The 21,669-nt window shown below is 40.0% G+C and overlaps 2 protein-coding genes across 2 annotated transcripts; both read left to right on the top strand.

Moving 5' to 3' along the window:
* Window positions 1-1,040: 1,040 nt before the first annotated feature.
* On the top strand, window positions 1,041-1,990 carry LOC108519077 (mas-related G-protein coupled receptor member X3-like). The gene is given in 3 exon segments (XM_017857882.1): window positions 1,041-1,660; window positions 1,662-1,794; window positions 1,796-1,990. Coding segments are annotated over 3 exon segments (948 nt in total).
* Window positions 1,991-13,233: 11,243 nt separating this feature from the next.
* LOC108519047 (mas-related G-protein coupled receptor member X1-like) lies at window positions 13,234-13,837 on the top strand (the record flags this gene model as incomplete). The annotated part of the gene is given in 2 exon segments (XM_017857857.1): window positions 13,234-13,422; window positions 13,424-13,837. Coding segments are annotated over 2 exon segments (603 nt in total), but the record flags the coding sequence as incomplete, so codon positions are not given.
* Between the last annotated feature and the right edge of the window lie 7,832 nt (window positions 13,838-21,669).

Below are 21,669 nucleotides of genomic sequence, written 5' to 3'. Positions count from 1 at the left end.
GAGAGAAAGAAATGGGATTACATTGTGTATATGGAGCAGAACACTTACTAGTCCCCCATAGATATTTCTTCAGTTGCACTCAGACCTCACTCACACTTACTCTTTCCTCTATTCTATTGCTGAACAGTTCAGCTCAGAACCACACCCTACCCAAACATTGTGTACAAAAATGCTTCTAGGTGTTCAGCAAAGCTACAACGAGACCTCATTTCAAAGGTACATCAGTGGTCATTTTCTGGTTTTGGGCACACATCAATCATTCTTCTCAACATAGATAGAGCTGTCCACAAATAGATTTCTGATTAATGAAATTCTCTTCATATAATTACAAATGTGTGTTCTAATGCCTTACACTGTGCTTTCATTTTTATTTTCCATTTCACCAAAATCTACCATTACCATTAGGCTCCTCATGCATGCATTCATTCATTGAATGAATATTTATGAAGAGCACAGTATGCTGCTCATGGAAACAGCCACCAGGAGTATAAAATGTAAAATGTGCTCCTGTCTGCAATGACTGACACACTGAGTTATTTCTCACCCACCAGGCCCAGCCATTTTCACACTTATCCTAGCAAAGGGCACATTTTCCTCCAGTTCGTAATTCATGGTCTTTTTTCCTATCCATGGATGACCAGTCCTAGTCTTGAGGGTGTCACAACCACCTCTTTGTGTATCTGAATTCCTCCACCTGAGAGAAAATTTCCGGCCCAGGATAGAGTAATAATCGGGTCCACAGCCCTGGCGACTTGAGTGGGGTGTTTTGATCCTAATGTTATTCCCACGTCAGTACAGAACTTGTGTGGCAATAAGGAGAGGTCAGGCTTCAGAGTCAGCAAGAGCTGGATTTCAAACTGGATTTGAGGACCCCCACCTTTTGATAGGTGACTTATTCTCTGTGAGCCTCTGTTTCTCTCCTCTTTAAAATGAGAACAGTAAATCCCACATGGCAGGGTGGTGGGGAGAATCAGAGATCACACAGCTGGTGCTCACATCTGGTTTGTGTTCCCAGGGACACCAGACTAGGGTTTCTGAGCATGGATCCAACCATCCCAGCCTTGGATACAGAACTGACACCAATCAACGGAACTGAGGAGACTCCTTGCTGCAAGCGGACCCTGATCCTCACGGTGCTGACGTGCATCATTTCCCTTGTTGGGCTGACAGGAAACGCGGTTGTGCTCTGGCTCCTGGGCTTCCGCATGAGCAGGAACGCTGTCTCTATCTACATCCTCAACCTGTCTGTGGCCGACTTCCTCTTCCTCAGCAGCAACGTTATATGTTCCGCCTCACTCATCAATATCTGTCATCCCATCTCCAAAATCCTCATTCCTGTGACGACCTTTCTCTACTTTACAGGCCTGAGCATGCCGAGCGCCATGAGCACCAAGGGCTGCCTGTCCGTCCTGTGGCCCATCTGGTACTGCTGCAGCCGCCCCACACACCTGTCAGTGGTCGTGTGTTTCCTGCTCTGGGTCCTGTCCCTGCTGTGGTGCATCCTGCAGTGGAGGTTCTGTGACTTCCTGCTTGGTGATCCTGGTTCTCTTTGGTGTCAAACATCAGATTTCATCACAGTCCTGTGGCTAATTTTTTTATGTGTGGTTCTCTGTAAGTCCAGCCTGGTCCTGCTGGTCAGGATTCTCTGTGGATCCCGGAAGATACATGACCATCCTGCTCAAAGTGCTGGTCTTCCTACTCTACAGCCTGCCCTTCAGCATTCAGTGGGCCCTGTCTACTGGGATTCACCTGGATTTGGAAGGCATTTTCTGTCATGTCCATCTAGTTTCCATTATTCTTGTCTTCTCTAAATATTAGTGCCAACCCCATCATTTACTTCTTCGTGGGCTCCTTTAGGCAGCGTCAAAATAGGCAGAACCTGAAGCTGGTTCTCCAGAGAGCTCTGCAGGACATGCCTGAAGTAGATGAAGGTGGACGGCAGCTTCCTGAGGAAACCCTGGAGCAGTCCGGAAGCCGATTAGAGCAGTGAGGAAGAGCCTCTGCCCTGTCAGTCAAGCAGGACTTTGAGAGCAACACTGCCCTGCCACCCTTGACAATTACATGCATTTTCTTAGTGTTGTGCCTCAGCAATGTCTCAGTGGTAACTCAAGATCGTCGAATAGATGTTTATCTACCTGACAGTTCCAGTTTTCACCCATGGAAAGCATTAGTCTGACAGTACAATGTTTAGATTCTCCTTGATATTACCAACACGTTTTTCCTCTTACACTGAAAACTTTTTCTGCAATTTTCATTGTGATAAAAGGAGTTCCTGTCCACAACCCTAAACTCATCTTTATACATGTTTCCTACCTGATTGTATCAAAAAGGAAGTTTCCTTATTAATCTCTCAGACTATGTTCCCCTGAAACCATATTCTCTTCTATGACTGGAAGCATTACTGAAGTTGGGAGCTCAATTCTGAATAAGTGAGTTCTGTTATCTCTACATTCCATTGAATTATCAGACATGAAGCAAAATAATGTCCTTAGAGACAGACTCTCTCTTCATAAAAACACTCACAAATTGGTTTTATGAAAAAGCTAAATCTTACAATAGCGCTCGGTCTATAGTCTAACATCACACCAATGCACAATTCCTGAAAGCGTTTTCTAGAGATCCTGCAGGTGCTTAGGTCACAGGCATTGCAGAACTACCTACTACCACTACCTTGCATTCCCGCAGAAGAAGCCCTTGCCTCCAGGCAAACCCAGTTCAGCATCTTGAAATCCCAGCATACAGAGGGAAGAATGTGCAAGTGCTAGAATGAGAAGAACACTGGACCTGGTTTCAGGGATTTGGGATTCTCAAGTTGACTGCATGGCCAACATGGGTCGCATGCTTGTTCCAGGCAAACCAAGCAGAAGTGAGGTTATGGGATTGCCCCAGTCTGAAACTGTGCCATTTGTGCATTTGTGTTCAGGTATCTCTTTTCAGAACATGTGGGTAAAGTGTGACTTTACCATAACCATGGACTGAAGATAACTAGTGTTGTGATCCACGTTGCCTGAGAAATTTATGTCACTACACAGTGACTATAATCTCAGTAAGTGTGTGTTCTTCCCACCTATGTGGAAGCAACCTAGAATCCAAAGAAACTGCTCTGATGCTTGTTCTGTATGAAAGTGTGGTATCAGTTGGGCACAATTAGTGTCAATGTTATCAATGCTGGCTATAGAATAGATGACATTTGTTTGCTGTTATCTAGCAGTTACAGCAGAGTATAGAAGAAATCTCAATGCTCATGCCCATCATATTGGTTCAATTATTCTGGAGCTTTGCAGGATGCAAACACAAGGAAGGAGAGCAGAGACAGAGTAGATCTCATTCCTGAGTGTGTAGAAGTGAGTGGATCATAGAAGGCTTCGTGTAATAGGTAGAATTTTAACTGATGACGACAATTGACCTAGCATTATTATTATGATTATACCCTCTGTAAATTTTGCCAGTCACTTAAATTTTTATATTGGGCAAGGAGAGGTAAATACGATCTGGACAGATGGAAATGGGAGAAGAGATAATTTACAGTGGCACTGTTAATAAAAGCATAGAGTTTTTTAGGGAATGGTGAATAATTCACACCAGAGTTTTATTCCTTGTGTCACGCCACATATTTGGTTATGATGGCAAGATCCCTCTTAAATAGAACCACAAGACTGGAGTGCTCTGAATAATGAGCATTATCTTTCGTAGTCTTGAAGTGATAGAGCTTGATGTTAGTTTTGTGATATTTGTAGGAGTGAACTCTATAATAACGTAAAGTCCAGAGAGGGCCAGCCAAGTCAGCCCAACAGGACATGCCACAAAGTCAATGCCTTGCTCTCCTTACCCTCCTCACTGGGATACGTCCAGCCCTCCAGGGCCAGAAGGCATAGATAAAACAATTAAAAATTAAAATAATAATAATAAAACAGGTGGGGGTTAGGGGAGAAGAGAGAAGCAATGGAATGCAGCCCCTTCTCTGGAGCAGCATTTTTACCTACAAAAGGCCCACATTGGGAGTAGGGGAGATAGTTAATCTTTGAATTAAATTCAACATTTTATTTGTCACATAAAAATTCAAATCTAAACTCTGCATAGCCTTGATATGGATGTCCAAATATTGCTATTCAAATTCTGTGTCACCTTGCAACTCTTTTGTAACGTAATATTTATAGTGACTTGAAATTTAGTTTAATATTACTGTTTTAACATGCTGCTACACATGTGACAGAATAATACATACCAAACTCAGACGTTCTGAAGTTGAAGACAGTTGTCATTCCCATTCCAGGTGTGCAGGCACCCTTGCCTTCTTATCAAAGATATGTGTAATTATTGGTGAGAGTAAAGATGTAAGATTCAGCCTTAAATTGTATCTGTAAAATGTATGTATTTATTTTTAAGAGTTATTAGAAACAAATATGATAAAAATTTAATATGTGCTTAATTTTGTGTTGGGTGTATGAATGCTAACTATATTACCTTCTAGCCTATGTACGTGGTTTACAAACTTCCTTCCAGCATACCCCACGTCCTCATTCTTGGTGACTTCAATATCCATAAAGGTAGTCTATACAATGAAGAGGCATTTCAGTTGGTTTTAAGTTTTCATTCTGAATTAATTGTAGACTATGAAGAAGTTACTAAAATGGTACCGAGAGTTCCTGTATGCCCATCACCCAACCTATAGCAATACTGACATGTTAAGTAAATGTAGCACCAAAACCAGGAAATTGACATTGGTACCATCTAATTATCTACATTACAAATCTTATGAGATTTCACCAAATATCTACAGTACACTGTTACCAAATTTACCAGTGTTTGCATGCACTCATTTTTGGAGTGAGATATTCCTCTATGTTTCATTCCATAATATTTTGTCACAGGTGTAGATTCATAGATACAATCACATTGAATATAGAAGTGTTTCTTCACCACAGAATAATTCCCTTGGGCTCCTGCTACTGTCACACCCACAGTTTGTTTCTTCCCAAACCCCTCTAATCATTGTCATTTCAAAAGTGTTACTAAATGGAATCATACCGTATCTAATCTTTTGACTTTGGCTTTTTTAATTCAGCATAATGTCCTCAAGATCCACACAACTTTTTGCAGGTATCAATAGCTTATAGCTGATTTATTTTTAAACTGCTGAGTAGTGTTCCATTGTATGGATGTACTATGCTTCGTTTCACTAATCATAAGTGAAAGGACATTTATAAATATTGTGACATTTATAATAAACATTATATTTTTATTATATTGTGACATTTATAAATAAAACAAATATAAACATGTGTATAGATATTTAAGTGAACAAAGTTTTCCAGTTTCTTGGATAAATTTAATAGCTGAATTGCTGGATTGTATGAAAATGCAAAAGGATTTTCCAGAGTAGCTCTACTATTTTGCTTTCTCACTGGCAGTGTATGAGACCTCCAATTCCTTCAAATCTCAGCCGATATTTAAAACTATCAGCATTTTATATTTTAGCTATATTAAGAGGGTAGACTGGTATCTCATTGTAGTTTTTATTTATTGCCCTAAACATTAGTGATGTTGAGCATCTTTTTATGTGTTTATTCGTCATGCATATATGTCCTTGCTGAAGCATATGTTCATCTTTTGCCCTGGTTGAATCGACCTCTCCACTAACTTCATGCCTGTTCCCATAGCACAGAGTGTGGCTGGAGCTTAACACACAACCATGCCTAGCAGTTTCACTGTACATTTACGACCTTGAACCTGAAGTATTCACTTATATCTCCTGAAAAGTCATGTGATATTTCCATAATTGCCTCTCACTCTCCAAAGGAAAATCTTCACGCCATCTTCTCTCTCCTGAAACCGCCTACTTTTTATTTTTTTAAATCTCTGTCAGGTGATGCTCTTCTGAGAATTACTCAATCTCCCCAGAGTGAACCTACCTGCCCATCTGCCTCTGAGCACATCTCTCTGTATTTTCTCTCATGCCAGGAAATGGGCTCTGCAAATTCCTGTTTGAAACCACCCTTTCCATTTGTGCAGTTTCCCCATTCCCTCCCTAGAAACATTTCATAGCATTATTACTTCTCCCTTCTGCATCTTCAATGTTTCCTTCTCTAATGGATCCTTCCACTGTAATTGAAACACCCCATCCTATTCTTGGCTTAAAATACCATCTAAGCAACCATTCATCGCTATCCACAGCCTGATTTGTCTTCTTTCCTTTGGAAAAAAAATATTCTCCAAAAAGTTTTCTGTACTCATTGTCTTCATTTTTTCATCCTGCCTCAATCTTCTCATATCTCTATTTCCCTCTCTTAGCTAGATCATTAAATTTATGTTTTTCGTTTGAAAATTTATTTGTGACATGGTAATAAAGTCAAAGCTTTAAAAAATAATCTTCAAATGCATGCCCTGAAAACTGTCATTCCCATTTTAGACCCTCAGGCATCCTTGCCTTGTTAACAAAGACATATCCTATTATACTTAGTAATAAGCTTATATTAATTCACAAATATTTAATAATAAAACAACTATATTTTTTTTGTCATACAATATATACATTGGCATGCATTCTTTTTTAAAAATCTAACTAATTCTGGAGGGCCTTTTATATTAGGTTTGTTATTCTTTCTGTGTAGCTACAGAGTATTCTATTGCATAGATAGACCATAATTGTTACAGTGTTGATGGCCATTTTGGCTGTCACCAGTCTTTTACTGTAAATAACACTGCATTCATTGACTTAGTACATAGATCTTTTGAACATGCACGAATATATCTCTAAGATAAATTCCTAGATGAGGAATTACAGAGAGAAAAGGATGCTACTTTATACATGCTTACATATGTTGAAAATTGCCTTCACTGGAAGTTGTATCCATCTGCATCCTCAGCATAAATGAGTGAGGGTACCTGATGCCACTCCATCCCCACACTATAAGCTATCAAACTTTATGGCCTTTTATATTTTGGTAAGTAAAATACAACTCTGTAATTTTAATTGGCATGTTTTTTATTATGAGTTGCATTTCTCCTCTTTCCATAGTTTAGGAGCCATTTTTATTTTCTAGAAATTATTAATCATGACTGAAAGTTATTTTCCTATTAGCTTTTTGGATTTTGAATTATTAATATCATTTTAGAAAAATTTTTAGCAGTAGAGAAAATTTATACTTTGGCTATAACATACATTACCAAAAAATCTCCCTGTTTATTTATTTATTTATTTGATTTTATTAATTTATTAATTTATCTTTTGGGATGGAGTCTCGCTCTGTCACCCAGGCTGGAGTGCAGAGGCGTGATCTTGGCTTACTGCAGCTTCCGCCTATCGGGTTCAATCCATTCTCTTGCTCAGCCTTTTGAGCAGCTGGGATTACAGGCATGCGTCACCATACTCGGCTAATTTATGTATTTTTAGTAGAGACTAGGTTTCACCATGTTGGCCAGGCTGGTTTCATACTCCTGACCTCAGGTGATCTGACTGCCTTGGCCTTCCAAAGTGCTGGGATTACAGGGGTGAGCCACCATGCCTGGCCAGTTTGTTTATATTTTGATTATGATGGTTCATGTCATGCTAAACATGGCTTTTGGTTTTGAGGGTTTTGTTGTTGTTGTTGCTGTTATTTTGTTTGTCTTGTGAAAAGGTCTGACTCTATCAGCCAGGCTGGAGTGCAGTGATGTGATGTCAGCTCACTGTGACCTCCGCAGCCTGGGCTCAAGCCATCCTCCCACCCCGACATCCCGAGTAGTTGGGACTACGGACATGCACCACCACACCTGGCTAGTTTTGTAGGGACAGGTTTTCACCATGTTGCCCAGGATGGTCTAAAACTTGTGAGCTCAAGTGATCCACTCACCTCAGCCTCCCAAAGTGCTGGGATTATAGGAGTGGGCCATCAGCCGGCATTCTTTTTTGTCTTTTCTAATATTTTATTTTATGTCTTCTGAATTGTATCCTATAATTGAAAGTCTTTTTCCACTTCGATTTAAAAACTGTTTGGCTATGGCTCCTCTAGGTAATTCTATTTTCGTTATAAAATTTTAAGTAGTGTATTTGGATTTATTCCCAAATCATATATAAAGTATGTTTCACCTTTATTTTTTTCTCACAGCAACTCAGTTGTCCTAATCCCATTCATTGAATAGTGCCTGTTTTACACACTACTTTGATATACAACCTTTATCATAATAGGCATACATTGACGATATTGAAGTCTTCATCCATCACTGTAATACAGGAAATATTACAATAAAGTGAATCACATGAATTTTTGGTGTCCTGGTACATGTAAAAGTTATGCTTACACTGTATTGTAGTCTATTGAGTGTGCAATATGGCATTATGTCTAAAGCAATCTACATGCATTACTTAAAAAATACTTTTTTGGCCGGGCGCGGTGGCTCAAGTCCTGTAATCCCAGCACTTTGGCGAGGCTGAGACGGGCGGATCACGAGGTCATGGAGATTGAGAAACCATCCTGGCTAATACGGTGAAAACCTCGTCTCATACGTACTAAAAATACAAAAAACTCAGCCGGGTGAGTGTGGCGGGGCGCCTGTAGTCCCAGCTACCCGGTGAGGCTGAGGCAGGAGAATGGCGTAACCCGGGAGCGGAGCTGCAGTGAGCTGAGCATCCAGGCCCTGCACTCCCAGCCTGCGGCGACAGAGCAGAGACTCCGTCTCAACAAAAAAAAAAAAAAAAAAAATACTTTTTTTACTAGGAAATCAATAACCATCCATCAAACCTTTGATCAGCCAAACGCTTTGCTGCTGGAGGGTCTTGCTTGATATTTGAGTGACCTGCTGGAGGTGGCTGCTGAAGGTAAGACCAGGCCTGTGCCAATATCTTAAACAAGGCCAAAGTGAAGTTTGCCAACCGTCGATTGACTCATCCTTTTATGAAGATTTTATGTAGCATGCAATGCGTATTTGATAGCATTTTTATACACAGTATGATCTTCCCTTAAAACGGAAGTCAGTTCTCTCAAACCTTGCCACTGTTTTATCAAGGAAGTTGAACAAGATGGAATGTGATGGGAGAGGCTTATATATATTGGATATGGGACAGAGGCCAAGAATCATCTCAGGTAGGGTTTGTGTCTCCAATACCTCTGGCCGCTGATTTGTCCATAGTCCTCATATAGGAAATAACAAGTCTGTCCAGCATCTTCATAAGTCTGGATTGACCACCAGCTTTGAGTCCAGCTCCTGTGGGCATCTCCTGAATTAAGCAACACAGAAGGGTCTTCTGAAGTCACTGAATCCCAGAAAGGCTCTCCACCTTTAGCACAAGGAAAGTCTTCACCGCTGGACAAAAGAGAAAAAGATAAGGGTAAGTAAAAGATAAAGGTAAGAAAAAAAAGATAAAGGTAGGAAAAAGATAAGGGTAAGTCATCTTCCATAGTCAGTTATGGTTTTTGCTATAAGATCGTTTCTGTGTTTCCACCTAGGTGCTACAGGCAGGGGATCATGAGCTTGTTTCAGGAAAAGACAGGAGACATGAAGTTTCCTTCTAGAAACAGTGCTGCCAACTCAGACTGTGTTGAGCTTCAATCGGGATCCCTGCTTCTGATTTATCTCCCCATATCACCCCCCATATCACCTCCTTTATTTCAATCACTGAATCTGTCCTCATGGAGAGAATGCTGCCCCTCACATTCATTTAAGGAGCAAAGGGACATGCAGGCATTGCTTCATAGAGTTGAACTGCTGTAGAAGCAGGTTTTGTTGTTTTGGTTACTTTTCTAAATTTTTCTTCCTTGCCTGTCTGGAAAGGTTTGAGGAAGAAACAGATGGTCCCAACTGAAATGGTTGAAGAGTGTTTCATGAGGGAAGTATTTACAAAGATGTGCAAAGTTAAGGGAAAGAGACAATGCACGGGTCAGAACCCTAAGCAGCAATGCATAGGGGATCACTAAGTCCTCCCCTAGGCTGAAAGGGACAGGAAAGGAGCAGTTACCATTGTCGCCATGGCCATAGCTGTAGCCATAGGGGTGGGAGAGCACCAGCAGGCAGGTGGAGAAGCCTTGCATGGCCAACACAAAGCCACACAGCCTGATAAGATTTGGCTCTGTGTCCCCTCCTAAATCTCATGTTGATTGTAACTCCCAATATTGGAGGGAGGGCCTGGTGGGAGGTGATTAGATTGTGGGGACGGTTTCACATGAATAGTATAAGCACCATCCCCCTTCGGTATTGCTGTAGTGATAGTGAGTGAGTTCTTATGAAATCGAGTTGTTTAAAAGCGTGTAGTGCCTCCCTCTCTCTGTATTGCTCTTGCTCTCACCGTGTGAGATGCCTCTCTCTTCCTTGGACTTTCACCATGATTGGAAGCTTCCTGAGGCCTCCCCAGAAGCAGAAGCTGCTATGCTTCCTGTATAGCCTATAGAGCAATGAGCCAATTAAACCTGTTTTCTTCATAAACTTGCCAGTCTCAGGTATTTCTTTATAGCAATGTGAGAATGAACTCATACATAGGCAGAGAGCCAGGAGGTGGAAATCCGAAGTTGCTGTCCTGCTGTCCTCCAGTCTCCTGCTGGTGTGTCCCAGTGTCACAATTCCACCAGAAGCTAGAATTAAAATGAATCCCGCTGATGTGGGATATAAAAACCACTATCTTGGGATGTCAAATGGGATAGAAAAGAATGGAAAGCAAAACCTCATAGCAAATGAGACGATCCCTCTCACTATCTTATATCATCCTAATTACTGGGCATTCTCTATCTAAAGGTGATTGATTTCTTTCTCATTTTAGCTCTATAGGACTACTTTAATGTTTGGCATGTCTTTCTCTACTGTCACTTCTATGCAGAAATGGTTGTATTTATCAAAAATGCATAGAAAATAAAATGTAATTTAAAAAAGAGAGAACTTTGTTTGGGGTCTGGAATATAAGTTTGGTGGCTCTAATAAAGAATGAAGTAGAAATATCTTAAACAAGAAGGTACAATTGTGCCTCTGGGTCTCTAGGTTCTGAATCTGCAGATTCAGCAAACCACAGGTGGAAACTATTTTTAAAATAAGGTTATGGCAGAGGTATGCATGTGCTGAACAGGTACAAATTTGTTTTTCCTTGTCATTACTTCCAAAAAAAGTATAGTAAAACAAGAATTTACATAGCAATTGTATTTTGTCAGTTATTCTAAATAACTTAGAAATGATTTAATGTATCTGGGAGAAAGAGCATAAGGTGTGTACAAATATCGCATCTTTTTATATAAGGAAATTGAGTATCTGCATATTTCGGTGTGTTCTGGGGTTCCAGAAGCAAGCACCAGTGAATACCCAGAGATGACTATCTGTGAGATCTGAGCTGAAAACTCCAAGGCATCACACATCAGAATTCCAAAACTGCAGCTCCCCAGTCCCCAGGGAGGTGCCCTCATCCTTGTGATCCTACATGGTTCACAGCCACATTAGCATTCCAGCATGATAGAAAAGGGTGGAGGAAAGGAAGAACTTTGCTCTTTTGATTGATTCTATGAGCCAGGACTTGCTTACCTCACTTTTGTGCACCTTTCATTGAACAGCACCTGGTTATACAAAGGCACCCAGCATCAAGGAAAACTGGAATGTGGGTCCTTGTGCTGCCTTTAGACTCGCAGAATTATTATGTGACCAAAGAGGAAAATCAATATTGGAGCAACCTAGCAGTCTCTTCAGCCCCTCACTGTCTTTGATTCTGTGCTCACATCAAGATTTTTCAGGAACTCCTCAGAAAGAATAAATGATGGGGCAGAGAACAGTACAGAAGCCTCATGCAGGGCTCCAGGGACCAGGGGTGGGTACTGGACCTGCTCTTCATGTTGTGATCACAGGAAAACACTTTAATACTCTAGGCCACAGCTTCACCTTATGTTATATGAGGATAATACCATAGATGGTCTTTAAGGAACACACGCTAAATGTTAGTGATACCACAGTGAAAAAGATAGGCATGACTTACTCCTTATGGAGCTTTGAGTTTCATAAGGAAGACAAACATATCATACCATAAATATAGATGGACAAAGTGTTTAGTGCCCTGAATGTGGATAACAGAGTGTGGATAACAGAGGTTCTCCTTTTCCTCCCATTTCCTTTTCGTGTCAATCAGGGTGGTGGCAGCTTGTCTCTCTAAGAGAGCTCATGATGGATGCATTCACTCCTGATGCTCCTCTGTACCTCCCAGAGGAGGGTGTGTCTTCTTTCCACCTGAAGAGTTCCTGCCCATGTGCGTTCTTGGGATTCCAGAGCAAAGGTGGCCTCTGATAGGCAAAAAGGAACTCCTGAATTTGTTCCTAAATGCCTTTCACTCTCCTCTATATTGTTCCCTATTTGATTTGCTTCTCCTTCTCTATCTGAAATTTGTTTAGGTTAGTTTTTTTTTTTTTAACCCACAATTTTGACTGCCAACTTGAATTTAACTTGAGAATCCCTCCTCTCCTTTATCCCCTCTAACATGTATAATCGACACAGAGTGGTGCTGTAAAGGGCTGGTCAAAGACTGGACCAGCCCTAGTCAGCCCTGTTGGGCTCAAATTCATACTATATAAGTCCCAGAATGAATAATTCACTCTTTTTGTGTTCCAATGCGTTCTTAGCCATATGGGAATAACACTCATTCTTACCTCCTAAGCTCTTCAGATAATGAAAAGAGACAATATCTTAAAAACTCTAAATCAGCTCCTGCTACTCAGATTAGACCCAGTCTTCATTCTCCAGTTGAAATCTGCATGAATAGCTCTCTTACACTCCAAGCCCTACACCCTCCTGTTTCCCCTCATGGACATACAGATGTTTACATCATAAATAAGTAGTATATTTGGATTTATCTTCAAATCATATATAAAGTATGTTTCTACCTTTATTTTATTTCTCACGGCAACTCAGTTGTCCTAATCCCATTCATTGAATAGTGCCTGTTTTATACACTACTTTGATATACAACCTTTATCATAATAGGCATACATTGATGATATTGCAAGTCTTCTTCCATCACTGTAATATAGCAAATATTACAATAAAGTGAATCACATGAATTTTTGGTGTCCCAGTGCATGTAAAAGTAATGAACCAAAGATCTCCTGAAAGAATGAAACAGGTTTACATTGTGTATACCCAGCAGAACACTTAGTAGTCCCCCGTACATATTCCCACATTCAGTTATGTCCTTCAGTTGCACTCAGATCTCACCCTCACTTACTCTTTCCTCTGCTCTATTGCTGAGCAATTCAGCTCAGACCTACATCCTACGCAAATATTCTGTACAGCTGACCGTCTGTCCTGTGGCCCATTTGGTACCGCTGCCACTGCCCCACACACCTGTCAGCGGTCGTGTGTGTCCTGCTCTGGGCCCTGTTCCTGCGGTGGAGCATCCTGGAGAGGATGTTCTGTGGCTTCCTGCTTAGTGATGCTGATTCTCTTTGGTGTCAAACATCAGATTTCATCACAGTCACGTGGCTGATTTTTTTTATCTGTGGTTCTCTGTGGGTCCAGCCTGGTCCTGCTGGTCAGGATCCTTTGTGGGTCCTGGAAGATGCCGCTGACCAGGCTGTACATGACCATCCTGCTCACAGTGCTGATCTTCCTCCTCTGTGACCTGCCCTTCGGCATTCAGTTTTCCTGTTTTATAGAACCACATGGATTTGGGAGTCTTACATATTGTCACGTTCATCTAGTTTCCATTTTACTTTCTTCTCTTAACAGCAGTGCCAACCCCATCATTTACTTCTTCGTGGGCTCCTTTAGGCAGCGTCAAAATAGGCAGAACCTGAAGCTGGTTCTCCAGAGGACTCTGCAGGACATGTCTGAGGTGGATGAAGGTGGACGGCGGCTTCCTGAGGAAACCCTGGAGCTGTCGGGAAGCAGATTCAGGAAGTGAGGAAGAGCCTCTGCCCTGTCAGTCAGACGGGACTTTGAGACCAACACTGCCCTGCCACCCTTGACAATTATATGTGTTTTCTTAGTGTTGCACCTCAGGAATGTCTCAGTGGTTCCTCAAGGTCTTCAAACTGATTTTATCTAATCTGACAGTTGCAGTTTTCAACCATAGAAAGCATTAGTCTGATAATACAATGTTTAGATTCTCCTTGATATTGCCAATACATTTTCCTGTTATCTTGCATTGAATCTTTCTTGCTGAACACTTTTCTGCAATTACCTGGTATTGAAAGTAGTTCCTGTCCAAAACCTTAAAACTCTTCCTTATACTTGTTTGCTACCTGATTATATCGAAAGGGAGGATTTCTCATTAATGTCTCAGACTATGTTCCCCTGAAAATCATGTTCCCTTCTATGACTGGAGGCATTACGACAGTTGGAAGCTCGATTCTAAAAAAATGAGTTCTGCTATCTCTACGTTCCATTGTATTTTCAGATATAGAGCAAAATAATGTACTTAGAGACAAACTCTCTCTTCATAAAAAACAGTCTAGAAAATTGGTTTTATGAAAAGTCCTCTGCTGCAATTGTCCACAGCATGGTGACACATTGGCCTTGGTTTCTAGTAAAGACAACCATGGCCCCTTCCCTTTGAGACTTTGAGAACTGGTAAGTTCTTATTTAGCTCTTCCTGGACTAATAAACCAGTGAGGAGCCCATAAATATGCCCCACCAGTTCCATTTAGGCCACTGAAAACTTCAATATCGGTTTCAAAGTGGAAATTATCTTGAAAACAATTTATTCTTCACTTACAGATACTTTCAGCTGTAGAATTCTTCATTCTTCCAGGTTTTGTACAAATTGTTCTGGGTGTAACTTTCAGTTAGTTTTATGGCTGTTAACATGAGAAGCAAGACTGAAAACATCTGACCTTTCCATGCTAATGTCAATTATAGTATCTGGATAATAACTTACAGTTGGTATAGAATTCTAATACATGCTGTGACATAGATGAACCTGGAAACATTGTGCTAAGGGAAATAAGCCAGACCAAAGAACAATATTGTACATTCAAATTTTATGAGGTATCAAAACTAGGAAATTCTTGAACACAGAAAACAAATTAGGAGGATCCTGGTGCTGGATGATGGAGAGAATGTGTAGCCATTATTGAATGAGCACAGACGTTCGGTGTGGAATAATGCAGAGTTGTTAAAACGGTGGTAACAGTTACAACTTATTTTGAATGTACTTAATGACACTGAATTGTATACTTTAAATCATTATAGTTAGAAAGTGTATGTTATGTAAATTTTAACACAATTAAAAACAGTTAATTATGGAAATGGGATCAGTACAAAATTCAGGACTATGCTCCATCAGTGGTTATCCCTTCCACAGATAACTCAAGCAGACAGAAGAGACCACCAAGAGAAGATCTGACATCACAGTGGACTGTGTGCTGCTCACAGAAAGTGAGGCTGCCCCTCAGATTGTCCCTCACTGAGGGGAGCTGACAAGTGCAATTTGAGTATGCAGGAGACAGTACAAAGTAGCTATGAAAGTAATACATAGGTATATAGTTTTCAATTTGTCCAACAAAATTTATTGATGGCTTTTCTCACACTATTCACGATGTTGAATTCAGGTCCCCTCAGTCCAGATCCATTGCTCTTCCAGCCCCAGCACTCTGCTGATGCTGAATCCCATCTGTTCACCCTCAATTTCCAAATGCTTTAGGAGGATGTGGCTGTAGGTGAGGGTTTCCTACAGGTCGGAGGAAGCAGGAAGCCAGTGTTTGCAGCCAATGCTCCATGCCAAGAGCTTTGATGTGATATCTTTAGTTCAGATAGAGGTTATTGGGAGAGTCCACTCAGGGAGTCTGTGATATCAATTGCACAGTTTTGGCTAAAGATGTTGTCTGTCATGGGGAATTCTGTAGAGAATTTTCACCTAGCAATTGAATCAAATAATTTTGTTTCTAACTTGGAAACCTGCTTATTTTGATGTTAGTGAAATTCTTTTTCTTTTGACAGAAGAAGATTTCAGCTTTATGAAAGCTTAGATTCTGTCCCTGAAGCCCGATCTGAACTCACTTGACCTCAGCATTACTCAAATACAGCACTTACAATAGTGTACTTGAATTATCTGTCCTCACTTCTTTCTCTTCACCCGTACTCTGAGGTCTTTTAAAGCAAGGATTGTGTCTTCAAATTTCTAGTGCAACAGACTAGGTGTGGAATTTAGAAGATGTTTGGTAAATATTTTTCTCAAGTAACTCCTGCCTGAAAATCACAGGTTCATCCAACATCTTGCAAAGGCTGGCTCAGTCACCAGGTCTCGCTGGAACTCGTATAGGCACCTCCCACTTAACAGAGTGTCCTCTGCAGTTGGTCATTCTGAGAACAGCTGTTCCCTTTCATTGCAGGTCTGCTCACTGCCTCTGGGAAGAAGAACGGAGGGGATGTGGGAGTCTGCTCATGAGCTGCCTTCTTTCCAAGGTCAATGATATCATTTCCTCTTGGTTTCATATCAAGGAGGAGCATGCAGGACATTCAGGAGTGTTCTCCAGAAAGCGAGAATATACATGAAAGTCTGTTGGTACTTTTGGGAAGCTTCCATTCTAACTATATTTTAGGCATGAATTCAACAAACATTGAATTCTAATTCATCAGGCACTGTGCTAATTCTACATAAAAGCAACAGCTTTTAAATAAGTCTCTCACTAATACATTCTATTTCTATAACCAATCCTTTCCACTTCTTGAAGAAAATATATTGATAGATGCCGAGAAAATGCTGAGCCTTTGTGGCCATTCACTGATGCTGTAGTACACCTGGGCTCAAGGACAGTGAGTCATCACAATCACAAGAACCAATTGGATCTGTTTCTTGTCCTGCTTTGCCAATTAAACTTCTCTGTATAATTACCTAATTTATCAAAATACAGCACAGATCAATGAAAAAATAGTATGAAAGAAGAACTGCAGTTTCCATAAAAACTAATGTGAACACTCAAATGGAAAATAAAAGCAGGTTCCAAATTATTGTTAGTTTAGTAGATGTAAGTCTTCCAACTCTACAAAATTAAGCAAAAATGAGAAATATAGAATGATTTGCTAGGACAGAATGCTATGTATCTGATGCTAAGATCTACAAATAAACTAATCTAAACTGCAAATCATAGACAATGATTGACAGATATACTTTCAGCCAGACAGAGTAGAATTCTATTTGCTGAACCCTACACAAACAAATGTTCCACAGTCTAGCTCTATTATAGTGAAAGAATTCTGATAAAATTGAAATGTTCATATTACAAATGTATCATTTTTGAAAATACTGATTAACAGTCATTTTCAATTAATCTAGGCACTTGCATTCCTGAATATATCATTAAGTGGGCTTTTCATAGCAATATCTCTCACTTTTTCTACTGTTTATCATATAAATACATACTGAGCATCATCTATTCTCTAGCTTGCATGCTAGACACTTGGGAGTCAAAGTAAACATACCCACATTCACAGAGTGCATAGCCTGTGAAGGAATGACACTAGTGCAGGAAAGACTGCCACCCAATGTGACACATGCTATCCAAGTATTGTGTTTGTGGCTCAAAGGTGCTCAGAGGAGAGGGCATCTAAAAATTCCAAGTTATCTGGCTGCCATTCTGAAGAGGAATGCCACACCAAAGCACCCAGCTGAAGCAGAACAACATGATTTTAATAAATTAGAGAATGTTCACCAGGTGGATACTCATGGAAGGCAACAATCTTAGCAATGATTTTATAATTGATGACATCACAAAACTAATAGGCTGAATCTTACAACAACCCTCAGTTGATAGTCCAACATCACACTAATGCACAATTCCTGAAAAGATTTTCAAGAGACCCTGCAGTTGCTTAGGCCACAGACATTGCAGAACTACCTACTACCATTACCCTGTGTTCTAGCAGAAGAAGCCCTTGCCTTCAGGCAAACCCAACTAATATCTAGAAATCCTAAGATGTGTAGGGAAGCAGGATATGCAAGTGCCAGAATGGGAAGAACACTGGACCTGGTTTCAGGAATTTGGGATTCTCAAGCTGACTGCATGGCCAGCATGGATCACATGCTCATTCCAGGCAAATCAAGCAGAAGTGAGGTTATGGGATTGCCCCAGGCTGAAACTGTTTCATTTGTGCATTTGTGCTTATATGTCTCTTTTCAGAATATGTGGGTAATGTGTGATTTTACCATAACCATGGACTGAAGATAACTACTATTATAATCCTGACAGCCTGAGGAGAGAAGATAACTACTGTTATGATCCTGACAGCCTGAGAAATTTACGTCTCTACACAGTGACTGTAATCACAGTAAGCGTATGTTCTTCTCACCTATGCGGCAGTGACCTAGAGTCTGAAAAGTCTGCCGAGATGCTTGTTCTGTAAGACGGTATGGTATCAATCGGGCACCATTATTGTCAATGCATCAATGTTGGCTACAGATATAGATGACATTTGTTTGCTATTATCTAGCAGTGACAGCAGAGTATAGAAGAAGAAATCTCAATGCTCATGCCCATCATATTGGTCCAATTATTCTGGAGCTTTGCAGGATGCAAACACAAGGAAGGAGAGCAGAGACAGAGCAGATCTCATTCCTGAGTGTGTATGTAGAAGTGAGTGGATCATGGAAGGCTTCGTGTCATAGGTAGAATTTTAACTGAAGACTACAACTGACCCAGCATTATTATTATAATTATACCCTCTGCAAATTTTGCCAGTCATGTAGATTTTTGTTTTGGCAAAGAGAGATAAATAGGATCCAACAGATGGAAATGGGAGAAGAGATAATTTACAGTGGCACTGTTAATAAAAGCATAGAGTTTTTTAGTGAATGGTGAATAATTCATATATGAGTTTTATTCCTTGTGCCACCTCATGTATTTGGAATGGCAAGATCCCTCTTAAATAGAATCACAAGGCTGGAGTGCTCTGAATAATGAGCATTATCTTTTGTGGCCTTGAAGTGATAGGGCTTACTGTTAGTTTTGTGATATTCATAAGAGTGAGTTCTATAATAATATAAGCCCAGAGAGGGCCAGGCAGGTCAGGCCAACAGGACAAATCAAAATCAATGCCCAGCTCTCCTTACTCTCCTCACAGTGATATATCCAGACCTCCAGGGTCAGAAGATATGGATTAAAAAACACACACACAAAAAAGTGTGGGGGTTAGGGGAGAAGAGAGAAGCAATAGAATGCAGCCCCTTCTCTGGAGCAGCATTTTTACCTACAAAAGGCCCACATTGGGAGTAAGGGAGATAGTTAACCTGTGAATTAAATCAACATTGTAACTGTCACATAAAAATTCAAACCTAAATTCTGCATAGCTTGATATGGATATCCAAAACTTCCTATTCAAATTCTGTGTCACCTAGCACCTCTTTGTAACATAATATCTATAGCGTCTTGACATTTAGTTTAATTCTCCTGTTTTAACATCTTAGTACACATGTGAGAGAATAACACATACCAACCTCAGACATTCTGAAGTTGAGGAAAATTGTCATTTCTATTCCAGGTGTGCAGGCACCCTTGCCTTCTTATCTAAGACATGTACAATTATTGCTGAGAGTAGAGATGCATGATTCAGCCTTAAGTTGTGTCTGTAAAAGTGTATGTATTCATTTTAAGAGTTATTGGAAACAAATATGATAAAAATTTAACATGCGCTTAATTTTGTGGAAGATGTCTATTAATGCTTACTACCTTATCTTCTAGCCTATGTGCCTGGTTTACAAACTTCCTTCCAGCATACCCCATGTCCTCATTCTTGGTGACTTCAATATCCATAGAGATAAGTCCATACAATGAACAGGACTTTCAGTCGGTTTTTAAGTTTTTACTATGAATTAATTGTAGACTATGAAGAAGTTATGAAAGCAGTACAGTGAATTCCTGTATGCCCATCACCCAACCTACAGCAATACTTACATGTTAAATAAATGTATTGTCAAAACCAGGAAATTGACGTTGATATCATCTAATTATCTACACCGCAAATCTTATCAGATTTCACCAAATAGCTACAGCACAATCTTACCAAATTTTACCAGTGTTTGCATGCACTCGTTTTTGGAGTGAGATATTCCTCTATGTTTCATTCCACAATATTTTGTCACAGGTGTAGATTCATAAACACAATCACATTGAACATAGAAGTGTTTCTTCAAGACAGAAGAATTCCCTTGGGCTCCTTCTACTGTCACACACACAGTGTGCTTCTTCCCAAATCCCTCTAATCACTGATCTATTCTTCATGTCTGTAATTTCATCAATTCAAAAGTGTTACATAAATGGAATCATACGATATCTAATCTTTTGACTTTGGGTTTTTTTATTCAGCATAATGTCCTCGAGATTCACCTGACATTTTCCAGCTACTGATAGTTTATTGCTGACTTTTTTATACTACTGAGTAGTATTCCATTGTGTGGATGTACTATGCTTTGTTTCACTATTCACAAGTGGAAAGACATTGCTGTTTTTTTTTTTTTAACGTGGCATTTATAAATAAAGTAGCTATACACATATGTGTACAGACTTTTTTATTTTACTTTAAGTTCTGGGATACATGTGCATAATCCGCAGGTTTCTAACATAGGTATACATCTGCCATGGTGGTTTGCTGCACCTATCAACCCATCATCTAGGTTTTAAGCGCTGCATGCATTAGGTATATGTCATAATGATTTCCCTCCCCTTGATTCCCACAACCCAACAGGAAGCGGTCTGTAATGTTCCCCTCCCTGTGTTCAACGGTTCTCATTTTTCAACTCCCAATTTTGAGTGAGAACGTGCGTTGTTTGGTTTTCTGTTCCTGTGTTAATTTGTTGAGAATAATGGCCTCCAGGTTCATCCATGTCCCTGTTAAGGACATGAACTTATTATTTTTTATGACTGCATAGTATTCCATAGTGTATATGTGCTACATTTTCTTCATCCAGTCTATCATTGATGGGCATTTGGGTTGTTTCCAAGTCTTTGCTGTTGTAAATAGTGCTGCAATAAACATACATGTGCATGTGTCTCTATACTAGAATGATTTATAATCCTTTGGATATATACCCAGTAATGGGATTGCTGGGCTAAATGATATTTCTGGTTTCACATCCTTGAGAAATCTTCTCACTGTCTTCCACAATGGTTGAACTAATTTACACTCCTACCAACAGTATAAACGCTTTCCTATTTCTCCACAGCCTCATCAGCATCTGTTCTTTCCTAAATTTTTTTTTGACTAATTTTTTGTATTTTTAGTAGAGATAGGGTTTCACCATGTTAGCCAGGATGGTCTCAATCTCCTGACCTTGTGATCTGCCCCCCCTCGGCCTCCCAAAGTGCTAGGATTGCAGGCATGAGCCACCACGCCCAGCCTCCTAACTTTTTAATAATTACCATTCTGACTGTCGTGAGATGGTATCTCATTGTGGTTTTTATTTGCATTTCTCTAATGACCAGTGATAATGAGCTTTTTTTCATATGTTTTTTGGCCGCATAAATGTCTTCTTTTGAGAGGTGTCTGTTCATATCCTTCACCCACTTATTGATGGGGTGGAGGTGTTTTCCTCTTTTAAATTTGTTTAACTCCCTTTAAGATTCTGGATATTAGATCTTTGTGAAATGGTGAGATTGAAAAAATTTTCTACCATTCTGTATGTTGCCTGTTCCCTCTGATGATAGTTTCTTTTGCTGTGCAGAAGCTGTTTAGGTTAATTAGATCACATTTGTCAATTTTGGCTTTTGCTGCAATTGTTCTTGGTGTTTTCATCATGAAGTC

The sequence above is a fragment of the Rhinopithecus bieti genome, unplaced genomic scaffold (assembly GCF_001698545.2).
Source record: "Rhinopithecus bieti isolate Rb0 unplaced genomic scaffold, ASM169854v2 scaffold_2350, whole genome shotgun sequence".
Classification (NCBI taxonomy): Eukaryota; Metazoa; Chordata; class Mammalia; order Primates; family Cercopithecidae; genus Rhinopithecus; species Rhinopithecus bieti.
This window is presented reverse-complemented; position numbering and strand designations above follow the sequence as displayed.